Below are 14,457 nucleotides of genomic sequence, written 5' to 3'. Positions count from 1 at the left end.
GTAAAAAAAATATTGGAAATCTAATGCAACAACCCAGAAAGACCATAAATGGTACCGCTTAGTTGCAATAATTGCACGACACTGGGATAGCATTGACTTGTCTTCTCCTTAATGAAATATGGTTAATAAGGAAAGCTGTTAAAGTCATTTGAGAGGATATTTTGCAACTTGTTTAAAAAGAAAAATATGCTAAGCAAATTTACAAAACGAAAAGTCACCTTTCACATCTTTAATTTACACAAGTGAACCCGAACATCTATTAAAAAGATCCAAACCATGCACCCCCTTCTACTCAATTTAAAACCATCATTTCTTTATATATATATATATATATATATATATATATATATATATATATATATATATATATATATATTAAAATAGTAACTTGGAGAGAAAAAGCTTGACCATCTTGTTATATTATCTCCTATGATATAATTCCATTCAATAATCATTAACACTAAAGCAAAATGATTCAATGACCAATAAAATTTACAGGAAACTGAATAAATGAATCCGATTACTTCTTTTTCCCCTTCTCTATCATACATATTCTCGTAAAATAAGAGTTCTATGTTACAAATCAAAATTGTGGTGGAGTTGCAAAGACCACAGTTTCACTTACAAATTCTCATTCTCAATTAGAAAGAGCAGCTCAGCTTTCAGCAAAAAAAGAAAAACAAGTTGCACAAGCTTGTACCTCTCCCCTCCCCCTCTCCACAACCTGTACAAATTCTCTGTTGTCTAAATGAATTACTATGACGCACAAGGTGAGAGCTGCACCCCCAATCTGGCAGTACCAACAGATGTTCCCCTTCCAATCAGTAAAAAATCAAGACAATCAGTTGCAGCAAGAGTCACCATCCAAACAGTTTAAGATCAAGGCAACCAATGAGTCACTCATTACTCGCTGCCAGTGTGCAATTAACAAAAGAATGCATCAAGAAAATAGGAATCATTTTCCAGCCCATGCTTCAGTCCTCCGGCACGGAAAGTCAAAGGAGGGTTCCTTGTGCACACATCATAATTGTTTGAAGCATCGTGTGACAATTAAATAATTAATCAGTACGGAATGACATATGGAAGAGCAAAAACATCTGCTGGCTCTATGTGCAGAGCTTCTGCCCATACCTGAGGTGTCTCCCCAACCTCTGAAGATTTCACCACAGATTTTCTTTCTTGTGAAACATTGCTGCCAAATAGCCACTCTTGATCGTCAAAATCAGACCACTGCTCCACCTTAGGTACTGAATATACCTGGCCTAGGTACTTGGTATCTGGATGAGGGGGCTTTGCAGATGCTTCAGTTACCAAATCAGCTGACACATTGGCAGTTTGAGTCTTGTTTGAAGAAGCTGCAAATGGCTGACTTTCAATGATGCCATTCATCTTGCTTTCTTTCTTTTCTACCTTAACACTGGTGGCTTCTCGTGGCCTATCTGAAGCATTTGGAATGGAAACCTGGCAAGGTTCCAATACCCTTCCGTTTTCAGTGAATGGATGAGAGGAAGACAGTTTCGGAAACTTATTGGGCAAACTGTCATTGACTGGGTAACAAAATTAAAAATAAAAAAATTATAACCTGTCAGTCAACAGCAAAATAATGTGTACAAACTTGAGAAAACTTGTCAATATGACTGAAAAAATACCAATAATTGAAATATCAATATAAGCATGTGACATCAGGGAAAACCCACCATTATCTCATAGGACGTAGTATCTGGTATTAGCTTATTAGGTCAGCAATATACTAGTCCAAATCCAATAAGAGAAACATCTTATTCTTTTTTAAATACAACTTAACAGGATCACTGAGTAGAAATGAGAACAAGACTCATCATAAGTAACACTCACCATGTGGAACTCCATTTGACTCAATGTCCTTCCGCTTCTTGAGATTTTCTCCACTGACAGCGTTCCCATGGCTGTTCCTAAAAGGCTGTGTGAAAGAATTTGAATTTATAATTCCAACTTTGTTGCTTTCTTTTAATTTATTTTGCTCTGTTGTTTTAAGTTCACTATGCTCCTTAGCTTTATCCTCCTTTTTCTTCTCTTTATCCCTGTCTTTGTCCTTCCCATGCCCTTTCTTCTCCTTCTCTCTATCTTTCCTTTTATCTCTTCGTTTATCATCTTTTTTTCCCTTAACCTTTTCCTTTCCTTCATCTTTATTTTCCTTAACCTTCCTTTCTTCTGTCTTTTCCTTGGCCTTTTTTTTTTCATCTTTCTTTTCCTTAACCTTTTCTTTACCTTCAACTGTTGCTTCCAAATTCCTTTCAAAATACTTTCCCAAAAGTTTGGGTATTCCACCAACTCCAGGATGAAAATTTCCAACATGATTCTGAACTGGTGGTGTGTTTCCAATTGGCCGGACCTCATCCTGTATTCCTCGCCCATCCATCTTCTTAACATGAAGACCCATATCCTTGAGTTTTTCATTACCATCAGACCTGGTGCCACCTGGACCTTTAGCCACCAACCTAACAGTCCCCTCATCTTTTCTATGGTTTGTATTGGTAAATTTATGAACCAATTGATTGTCAGCTCCTCCATCATCATCCCTAATCCTCCGGTCCAACTCCAGGAGGAACTTTGAATCCTTGTTCTCTTCAGCCAGATGATTTTTCTCTCTTGCCTTCTCCCCATTGTTACCAGCATACTGTTTGGTGAGTCTGTTCTCAAACAAGATACCCTTCTTATCATCTTGCTTAATTTCCTTTTGATGGGGTTTACCTGCGTTGAGACCCTCGGCTTGTCTTGGGAACCCTTTGTCATCTGCAGAACTGCTTTTACTTTTATCTCTATCTTTGCTCTTGTCCTTGTCCTTATCCTTATCTTTCTTTTTCTCTCTGTGTTTTTCTTTTTTGTCCTTCTTTTCCTTATGCTTTCCATCTCTTCCTTCTTTCTCTCTCTTTTCCTTGCTTTCCCTCTTCTCTTTGTCCTTCTTATCTTTCTTATGTTTTTTTTCTTTCTGCTTTTCCTGCAAGTCATATGGTGAGAAGAGATTTTAAGAACAATAATCAAATAAGGAATCAACCAAAATGGCTTCACAACCTCTTCACCCAACAGCAACCAAAGAAAAAAAAAGAATATCAATAGTAAAACATGCAAAAAAAGAAAAAAAGGCACCTGTCTCCTTGGCAATCATATATATCCAAGGAAGAAGCCGCAACAATAACAACAGGATCAAAGTCCATCAATCCACACTGTCTACTGACAAAGTATTCTAGATTCTAGGAGAGAACATTTCAGACAACTATAACCATACTAAGAGGGAAAACACAATTCCATTGAAGTCAAAAATAAAAGTATAGCAATTCAATTTGATGCCTTATTAAACATTCCCAATTATTAGATTCTTTAAACCCAACAGAAACAATTTCATTCTTATACTGCCAACCATTCTGATCCCTATTTTCTTTCTTTTAAGGCTTTTGGCACATATTACAAATAAGATATGCTACGACACTTTCAACGGAAGTTCTGTATTCTACACCTCACATTGAAATAAAAAGATCAGAGAAGTGCAACTGACATGTTTTGTTAAGGACTAGAAATAAAACTCCAGAAAATAAAATATGCATGTCCAGTTATAACCCATAGATGAACGACCAGGAAACCTCAATGATACCAAGGAAAATACCCTTCTATGTTCCGATGGTTGAATCAAAATGAATGCAAATAGAACAAACCTTGATCATTTTATTCCTGAAAAAAATGAAGGCAAAGAACAAACAACAAAGCCACTGCTCTTCATCTTCTAAGTAACAAGAAGTAATCCAATACACCATAGTCAATGCAATAGCATACCAAACAGGACCAAAGTCATAACAATACTGAGCTTCATTAGGATACTCCTTGTATAGGAGCATCCTAAGCAAAACAGATGAGACTCTAGGATCTTCCTCTTGTGTGAAATTATCCCCATTTAGTTTTTGAACACCCATTACAATGCAGTGTGATGAAATGTTTGAATAAACAGACTAGATTGATCACTTGAACTGGTCTGACCATGAACCAGCTATGTCTCTAATTCAAACACTTTCAAGACCTTATTACTAAGATTTTATACTTAAAGTTTATATTCTTAGAAATTATAATTCATCTAAGATTTTTATTCTTTGGTTATAAGTGCCTTTTAGTTGACTTACGTTATTTTGACCTTATGCAGCATTGTAATATAGATACTTCCTGTCATTAGAACATAAGAAATTCTAGTAAGGACAAGTATCTTTTTTTTTTTTGGTGAAAACTTAGAAGTACTTTCATGACTCTCCTCTAAAGAGAGAAAGTAAGAGTGTATCCACCCTTGATTTGAAATGGATAATTCAAATCAAGAGTGGATACACACTAACTTTCTCATTTTAAAGGAGTAAAACCCCGGCTCATCATTCTACACAGAGTACTCTAGGCTTATTAATCTACACCAGGTCTCACTGGCTCAACCTCCAATTTGATTTTAAAGACATCGACATGATTCAAGAATATGCTCTACAGGCCAACTCCTACATGGTGGATTTGATGAATTTAATGTTAGCAACAAACTGCTAATGTTCAAAAATAATTATATTACAATGCTTAGTAAAAGGAGAGACTTACAAAAAAGTAATAGGAAAGACTAAATAAAACTATTGAAATGTAATCATTTAAATAAGGAATGGGTTGCAACTGAATGCATTCATGATCTCCCACATGCAGAATGTTTAAAACTTCATTAAATTCACTTTTTGTATCCATTAAACAACCAATTTTATCACCAAAACTTCTTATATAAGCATTAAATCGATATTGAAACAGGATCTAAACAAAATGGGAACAAAGCATAGCAGGTTTGGTCTTTGTAAATGAGGAGAAACTAGCAATTCTCCAAATATTAGAACCTGATTAGGAAAATATTTGTACAAAGTGAAACACTTTAACCTCCATAATCCATTCTATTTCCAAATGCATACGAATGTCCCTGCAATGTACACATACCAACATGAAAACTGCCCACATTATCTTCCCTGGATTTTCCTCACTTTTTTTCACAAACTTGAAAACTGCCCACTATATACAATGGTGGTTGGTTGAGGCTTCAATAACAGAAGGAAGAAATTACAAAAATTAGAAAAATAGAGGACCAATTGAAGGACTCTACTCTGGAAAAAATTATCAAACCAAAATGCTAAAGTAATTATTATCACGCAGTAATTATTATCATGCAATTCATATTATGTAGTTCAAGTTAGTTCCTATCACCTTAAAGGCTTAATCATACTTAAAACTCCCATCAACTAAAAATATAAGCTAACAGCCTGCTCCACAAAAGTAAATGTACTGCATAATGTACTCCCTTTAATGAATCATCCAATGCAATAAATCTAGCTGATCTACATAACTTCAACCTCTATACTCAAACATCCTTATCCAACAAAACAGATGCTGCTTTATTATTTTCTCTTTCTCCTCAAAATTTTCAAATTCTAAATTCCTTCTTATAGGAAAGCTCAGCTACCTATAAGAGATGCTACTGCTAACAGAATCCAATTAAAAGTTGAAACAAAGAAATGGTCTAATAGAAAGAAACAAATAAAAAAATTATCAGAAAAAGAGACATGGCCACTAGCCAGTCTCTCCAGATAGTCAAATATCAATGGGTTGGTGGAAGTCCAGTCCAGCAAGGAAAAGAGAGGCATTGTGGGGGAACAGGAGATAAAGCATGGACCAAAGAGACAGAGTCACTACCCATGAAGAGGCCCAGAGGTCACTGCTGAACTCAGAGAAGCATCACAGACAAAAAAAAAGGGGGGGACCAGGGGAGAAGGGGGGCTCGCATCAATACACAATCAGAAATTTTAGGGCACCCATTGCGTTTTTATATAGTAGCACTTCATGAAACTTGCAATACAATAGTGGAGAAGAAGTATCTTGAGAGCACCATAGCTGGCTCATTATAAATAACTAAGATCCTGAATTGACAACACAGGATAATCAATAATTTTTTTTTTTATCAGCAAAAGTATCAGGATAATCAATAAGGTTATGATAGGGTAAAAACGTACACCATATCAACCAAAAAGAAAAGCTACACTAACAATTTTGAATGTCACCTAACAAGAAGAATGATAAGGGGAAGAGTTGACTAGCATCATTGTCAGTCAAATTGAGAATTTAATGCAGATACTTCACAAAATATTAATCAGTTCATTTCTTTCTAATATAAAATCAACCTGAAGTAATTGATTGCCATCCCTAACTTAAATGATGATTTCATTAGTAAATCATAGTTGGCCCTGAAAATATATAACTTGTTAAAAAAACTTCGTACCCCATTGCCCAGAGGCTCTTCGCTATGCGAAGGTATGGGGAAGGAATGTTGTACGCAGCCTTACCCTTGCATATGCAAAGAGGCTGTTTCCGGATTCGAACCCATGACCAACAAGTCACCAAGGCACAACTTTACCGCTGCACCAGGGCTCGCCCTCAAAATATATAACTTATTAATCTAATCAATGTAAACATAACACAAACTCAAGGGGCACATAAATTGATGTAACCAGAAAAATTTATACAAGAACATTATACAAAATTTCCCACCTTGATCACCACATTGTAGCAACCTCTAGTTTCACCACAAAATAAACTTGAACACTTTTAAATGTTTGGGGAAAATAAACTAGCACAATTTCACTGATATGACTTATAGCAGAAAATCTTCTACCATTCAATAAATGGTTCATGATTGATTAAAATCCATTAAAATCACAGGAGAAGAAAAGGCAAAAAAAAAAACTACGCTGAGTAATAGAATGATATTTTTTTCCTTTTTCTCTTTCTTCTTTGAACAGAAAGAATGAGAAGTCTACTGAATTGTGCAGATAGATAGCTTAAATCAAGAGATTTGAATAAAATTAGTATAATGGAGCTCAAAAAAAGGGGAAAAAAAGTCATGTTTGATTAAAGAAGTCATGGTAGCCAACTAACCAGAGATTAAACAGTTCGTATATTTTACATATATCAAACCCTCAGAATTTCCTATAGGATCATCTAAGAATACAACAACAAAAGCCTTTTCCCAATAGTTGGAATCTGCTACAAGAATCAAACCATGCCATTGTACTACGTCAAAAACCCAGCTTTTGCCAAGGCTATTTTTAGATCAAGGTATTTTGTAATGGTTTTACTTAAATTTTCCTTGGTAATCACAACAAAGTATGTTCAGGTAGAAAAGCCAAAAACAAGAAACTAAAAATAGTCAGAATTATTTATACAAAATCACACACCCAACTATTTACAATCAAATTAATGTGAATTCTTGATCTTCATCTTCTCAGTCGAGTCAGTCCCACCTGTGTAAAATCAATTGGTTGGGTTGGGCCCAAGAATATCTAGAACCAATTTTCACCAGTGTAATTAACTTAGAGTATGCATCTGATTAGCCTCCCATTGAGTATACAAGCATAATATATCTAACCATGGACTGTCCTTATTCTTCACAGCTATTATTTCAACAAAGACATAGAACAAGCAATTTCCCACAACTTGCTTAAGTCAATTTGAACCCCAAAAATGATTATAATTCTATGACCTTACCCTAAATCCATTTTAGATGAAGTGAAATGCTTTGTTCTATGACTGACAATATCAAGGATATTCAAAGATGTTGCTTTCAAAAAAAAAAAAATCAGCAATTATTACAAAGAATATTAGAAGAATCTCCAAAACCCAAATATAAATGGACAATCTCTACTAATACTAAATTTTTGCTTCAATACCTAAGGTGCCAAGGCACACCATCAAGCACAAAGTTCATCATTTTACAACAAAAGGACTCCTAACTTGATTACCAATGATTACTTATACAATATTAATCACAGGCTAATGTTTGGAAGAGCCCATACTCCTACAAAACAAGCAAAACAATCCATAACAAAATCATATATTATGAGAAACGGATTGCACTGGAATGTAACTATGTATTTACTTTGACAGGCATGCCAAAATAATATAGATATGTAAATGATACCTCCACTTCTAAGTTTTAACATGAAAGTACAAATCAAATTCACTTCAAAAACTAAAATCCTATGACCTGCTGTCAAAAAAAATATATAAAATTGCCAACAACAGGCATAGAACAAGCAGAACACATACACTTTTAATCATCATAATATCCCTTCCTCATCACCAGCAGTGTTGTTAAATAGCGGCCATGGCGGAATGGCGTGGCAGATTTCTTACCAACCGCCATATTCAATTTGTGAAGGGACGCCCTCCATGGCAGCACCATAAGGCGCAATGGCGTGTTTATATGGCAGAATTTTGGCCTTCCACCATCTGCCATTGATAACACTGATCACCAGTAATGACATAATTTCTCCACTAAATCCTCTTGAAACTTATATATTCAGGAGTACATACCATAACAGTCCAAAAATCAAAATTTTGGACACAGCACTGGAAACCTAACATCTTATAAACATATAAGACAGATAAACTCCAGTAAATCACGTGAACCAACTTCCATCAACAAAGTGCACAACCCCTACTAATAACTGTAGGCCAAAACAGATACTGTAATGTAACTATGTAAGCCTCCAATCATCTTCATTTGCACCCATACAGAAGAATATCTGATACTTTCATAATTTGTGATAGTACAAAAGAGGCCAATTAAAATGTTTCAAGCAAGAATTTTACAATGAACTCCAAACAAATTGAATTTATATTATTAAGAAACAGATGAAAAATTAAGGAGTACAAAATTAATTCGAACATGAATGAATTCAGCACTTTATATGTTCCATTCAGAAAATGAAGTCTATCAATATACATTTAACGTTATGCAATTCACAAAGAACTCCATTTTGCATCACAATTAAATCTATGTCAAATTATATGTACAATGTGAGTGTAGGAAAAGTATATTAACCTTTTTTAATAAGTCCACTTCATCTGTTATAGCCTTCTTTCCATATCCTGGTGGTGGAAATGGAAAACAGCGCGACATTGCACAAAATCCAAATACGCCTAGTGTAAAATTCTTCTAAATTTGAGAGTGCTTGAATTAGTTTCCAGTAGCCCTGTTCCAGAAAGGGAACGAACCAGCAACTATGCTCCTGTCCATGCACCATGTCACCGCATTCATTTCCAGCTTTAATATTCCTCCATAAGCCTCTTACTACAAACACAAATTGTGGAAACCACCAACGTTTACTACCCTTCACCAAAATATTCAAACAGCTCAAACTATACAACTAAAAACTGATGCAAAATCAATGCACAGCACAGCAACCACTTGTTCTAACTACTTAAAGTCGACAAATGGTTCAACACAATTCCAATCAGTATATGCTTCCTACACTAGTGTTAAGCTCAGACTAACTATATCAATTCAAAGGGCTGCTTCAGAAACCAAAAAGGACCACTGAAATCGGATACTCTAGTTTCCTTGTGAGCCAACTAAGAATCAACAGCTTTTTCTTTGTGTCAAATCCCTAAACCAAAATGATCCCCCAGCAAAGACAAAAAAGACAAAGAAGAAAAACACCAAAAATGAAGACCCAGAAGGCCCAGCTTTTTGTAGTGTGTCCAAAAACGGTTCTCCAAATCCTGATCACTGATTCACTGTTATTAATATAGACAATCTTCTTCCATGCTCAAAGAAGCAATGTCAAACACCATCTTAAGCAATCTCCAAGTGCAAATGCTCAACCACAGTAACTCTAAATCCAAAATATGAACCCCTGAAAAGACCAGAGACCATGCCCATTTCACGCAACCCCACGCAGAGAATGAACAAGCACAGTCTTCCTTTCAATCACACCCTCCAATCAAAACCCTAATCACTCGGGAAATTTCCAATTTGGACAAGTGCCCCCCGGTTACGATCCAATGAAACCCTAAAAAAACACACAAACAGGCTGAGTACACATACCCGGAAAATACCCACAACGAATGAAAACCCTAATCCCAATTCCGAAAATTTTGTTGATTAAACACCCAAAAAAAAAGGAGCATAAAGCAGCAAAATTGAAGAGGATAAAGAGAATCAAACACTTTTTGAAACCTAAGCAATAATGGGTATCGATCAAAAGGGGAAAAATAAGCTCTGATTCGAAGCGTTAACGGGAAAAAAAGTGAAACGTCGATTGATGAAGGAGTCCAAGTGAAATTTGTTGCATAAGATCACCTAGTCCGCTACAAAGTGACTATTGTAGGAGGACAAGATCTCTCTCTCTCTCTCACACATGAATAAATAGAAGAAAGAGAGAACAAAAATCTCATCTCAATATACACAAAACTATGTATATCTATACGTACATATCATAATATAATATATGGTTTTGGGGGAAGTACTTTTTCTTTGTGTGTTCTGTGTGTTGTTGTTGTTGTTGCTATGGTATGCTATTCACAAAGCTAGAGCCGTTATTGCTCTCTAGATTCTGGGTTTTGTTCCTTTGTTTACCACTCTGCTTGGTTTCTTTTCTCTCTCTTGTTATGGGTATTTGTTTGCGTTTCTGTGCTTGAGTTGTGTGTTGTCCCCAATATATCTCATCATTATTGGTCATGTGTTTCTTTTTCTTTATTTTTTATTTTTATTTTCTCACTTTCTCTGCTCTTTCTCTCTATTCCTAAGTAAGGGGGCTCATGTGCTGTTTTTCCGTTCGGAAGTTACACGCGAGGATGAAAATTAATTGAAAACCCAAATGCCGAAACCAGAACAAAAAGGAAGGGAAACAATGGAATGCCTTCCAAAGCCATCACACGCCATGTATGTACTAGTACTAGTGTATGTGTATTTAACATGTCAAGTGGACAAGTCTATTTCTATGAGAAAAATTTGTTTGAGATATAATTTCTTAAATGAATATTTTTTTTAAACACATTAATCAAGAACTTTTTATTTCTCTGTCCGATACAATATTTTTTTACAAGTTTTGATTCTTTGGATTAATTATAAGACTAATCCTAGATAAAAGATTTAATCACATTTAAAATTTATTGTCTCCAACATGTATATTATGTGAAAAATAAATATAAATCTTCCTCTACAAACTTTATGTGTTTTTTCAAATTGAGTTATATTTTTTTATTTTATTTTATATGAATATTTTAAGAGAACATTTTATATAAGAATTTTTAAATTTTTCTAAGAATTTGAATTTGGAGATGTTTAATTTTTTTGTTTGGTTTATTATTTAAAAAATAACATTTTCAATAAACATTGTTTTCTGATAATGTTTTTACATAGGTTTTCCATAAAATTATTTTGATGGGAAAGTTGGAAAATTAAGGATGTGTTTGGTTTGAGAAAATATTTTTTAGCTATTTTCATTTCTTATTTTTATTTTATGAAAAATATTTTCATTTTCAAGTTTTCAGCATTTAGAAAAATATGGTTGTTGGTTTTCTTTTCATTTTCATTTTTATTATCTGATTTTCTTCAATAATTATTTTCCACTCTCATTACTTTGAAACTTTATCCAATGGCATTCATTTGTTGGGAGAGATTGCAAGTTTGAGTGCACGGTCATGTTATTGTCATTGACGGTTACTAGCTTTGAAGAGAAAGAAAGTATGATGGAAATGGAAAGAAAATCTAAAAAATTTCATAAGTGTCATGCATGATTAGTGCAAATGCAGAAAATGACTTCTTTTCGTTTTCGGAATTTTCTAAAATACGGAATTTGTTTTCTAAAATTGAAAATGAAAATATCTAACCAGATATATTTTTTCACTTATTTTTTATTTTCATTGAAAATAAAAACAAAAAATAATAAAAGTAAACCGGTCCTAAGTTTTCTATGCTGAAAAAATAAATATTATGATAAAAATATCATATTACTCTTATTATATTATTTAATGTGATAAATAATTAAAGTTTATAAGTTTATATTAAAAATTAAGGTGAAAATCTTTTGTTCTTAACCTAATTAACTTCATCGTTGAGTCATTTATACAGGTATCTTATTGCACATCAAAGAAGAATATTAAAGATTATATCAATTTTAGACAACGAATAAGATTGTATTAGTTAACAAGTGAACTTGATAACAACAATATGTATTATGTATAAGTTAAAATATTATCTTTTTTACTTTATATGTATTATTAATCAGTATTATAGTTTTTAACAAATTAAATAGAGCATGTATCTATTATACATGATTTTTTCTAGGAATATATTTTCTTCTCATTTGTGTATTTTTTCTATCCACTTTCCTCAATCTTTAAAAAAATTTCCTACTCATTTGGTTACATGACTTTTATTCCTGTTTTAATTATACATCTAAATTATCTTTTTCTTATTTTTTTCCGTTTATTTATACAGTTTTCACTTATATGAAGTTTAAGTTGTGAGATTGTATAGTTATGTGTGTGTTTGTGTAGATACAGAGAGAGAGAATATTTGTTTAATGTTATTTGTAATTTTTCATATTTTTCAATGTTTATTACTATTGATGCATTAATTTCTATACATAAAAGTTATGTAAGTTTAGTATTATTTTTCAGTGTTATTTTTATTGATAAATTAATTTCCATATGTAAAATTTGTGTTCTTTTTTTTTAAAGGACAACTTATGTAAATTTTAATATATAAAATAATTTTTGAAGTTAAATATTTACTAAATTTATATAAAAAAAATTTTGATAGTATATTATTTGTAATATTTATTTTAAAAAATATTTAATAATTTTCACATTCTATGTAATATAAAAAAATTAAACTAATTTACTTTACATTGTGTCCGTTTTAATATATATGAAGTAGAAGAAAATGAAAATAAATAAAATAGGATAGAAATAATAAATTTTACTGCTTGTTTGAGAAAAAATAAATAAGAAAGAGGTAATTATTTTTGTGAAATTCACAAAAGAAACTTTCCCCTTAAATCGATACGAAACGAGGGAAATTATCTCTTTTTTCACTTGTAGTTTTTTTAATTTCCTAAAAAATTAAATGATTTTTATAGCATACAAATTTAAAAATAATACAAAAATATTTTTTAACTATATATACATATTTTTAATATAATTTATTTTTTATTCATCAAATTATATGGGAAAGAGTTTCTCCATTTTTTAATTTATCTAAATAAAATAATTTTATTTATTTATTTTATATGTGTTTTATTCCTAATCAAAATTCGTTTGGAAGCTTTTTATGAGATGGTTAAACATGTTCCCCTCGAGATGTGGGATACAATACGAGCGAGTGCATGTTTGATGAGCGTTATAAAATAAGTTTTGAATACAATTAATTTTAAAGTGATCGATGTAATTTATATGTAAATAATTTTATTATAAAAATAATTTATAAATAAAACTTGATATATTTTTTTATTTAATATAAAACTATCTAAATGTATCTTAATTTAAATTAAAGACTAAATTACACGTACCTTATTCAAGTTTAAGAAAATTATTATATATTTCCACCTTTTGAAAAAACATACACGTCTCTTTTAAGGTTTTAAAAAATTACATATTTATCTATTAAGATTTATGTAAATTACATATATTTTTCTTTTATTTTTAAAACTTACACAAATTTTATAAATATTGTTTAAGCATTTGATAATAATAAGTTATATCTATTGACAATCTTAATTAAAAAAAGTTAAAAACCATGTAAAAAAAAATTAAAAACCTTACATTTTTACCCAACATACATGTAGGTTTTGATATATCTAAACTAGTTTTGGATAAAAAGTAACAAAATTTTATTTTGCAAGTACAAAAATAGATAATTTTTTTGAGTGACGGATTTCAAATATTTTTATATTTATGAAGACGAAAAAATATATTTTAGTAATTTTTTATCAAAATTGTCAACACATATAACTTGTTACTGTTAAAAAAAATTTAAATAACATTTATGGGATTTATGTAAATTTTTAAAATAGAAAAGAAAGATGTATAATTTTCTTAATCTTGTATTTGGATGAAGGAATTCCAAATTCTAAAGAATTTGAAATGTCATATTTGAATTGCTCTTATTTATAATTATTTTATTTTATAAATGATTATTGTATGAATCAATTCAAATGTCTGAAATTTTAAATTCTTAGTTTTGATGGGATAATTCAATACTTTCGCATGCAATATTTTATTTTTAAATTCATATTTTTCCAAGAGTATGAGGATAAATACAAATTTATTTTCTTAAATTAAGATAAAATGAAGATTTATTTTTTATGATATTCATCAATCAAAATGAAATTCATATTTAAAAAAAAAATAAGTTATCATAATAGTTTTTCAGAAATAAAAAAAACACTTGATAACCTTTCTTTTTAGATTCCTTCTTCCTTGCAACATGCATAGTTCAGTAATCAAAATCATCACCATTGACTACCTTCATGCCGCCACCTTCAATCATCATTGTCATCGTCACATCCTATCACCAACATCACCGACATTCTCTCTCTCCTCCACATGTGACATTAGTGTTATAGTCATTCTCTCTCCACC

At 31.8% G+C, this 14,457-nt stretch overlaps 1 protein-coding gene across 4 annotated transcripts; it reads right to left on the bottom strand.

Annotated features, from left to right (window-relative positions):
* Positions 1–471: 471 nt before the first annotated feature.
* On the bottom strand, positions 472–10,614 carry LOC114412883 (myb-like protein X). 4 transcript variants are annotated; one of them, XM_028376978.1, is made up of 4 exons: positions 10,303–10,614; positions 8,912–9,881; positions 1,855–2,977; positions 472–1,547 (listed from the first exon to the last, which is right to left on the bottom strand). In XM_028376978.1, exons 2-4 carry the CDS (start codon positions 8,987–8,989, stop codon positions 1,063–1,065), a joined length of 1,686 nt encoding a protein of 561 aa, XP_028232779.1. In that variant the 5' UTR covers positions 8,990–9,881; positions 10,303–10,614; the 3' UTR covers positions 472–1,062. The 4 variants fall into 4 exon arrangements, with proteins under 4 accessions (XP_028232779.1, XP_028232778.1, XP_028232781.1 ...); XM_028376977.1 differs by having other exon boundaries at positions 10,339–10,614; XM_028376980.1 differs by having other exon boundaries at positions 8,912–9,160; positions 10,339–10,614.
* Positions 10,615–14,457: the final 3,843 nt, after the last annotated feature.

This window comes from Glycine soja, chromosome 5 (genome assembly GCF_004193775.1).
Source record: "Glycine soja cultivar W05 chromosome 5, ASM419377v2, whole genome shotgun sequence".
Classification (NCBI taxonomy): domain Eukaryota; kingdom Viridiplantae; phylum Streptophyta; class Magnoliopsida; order Fabales; family Fabaceae; genus Glycine; species Glycine soja.
The sequence above is the reverse complement of the archived record's forward strand: the minus strand, read 5'-3'. Positions and strand labels throughout refer to the sequence as shown.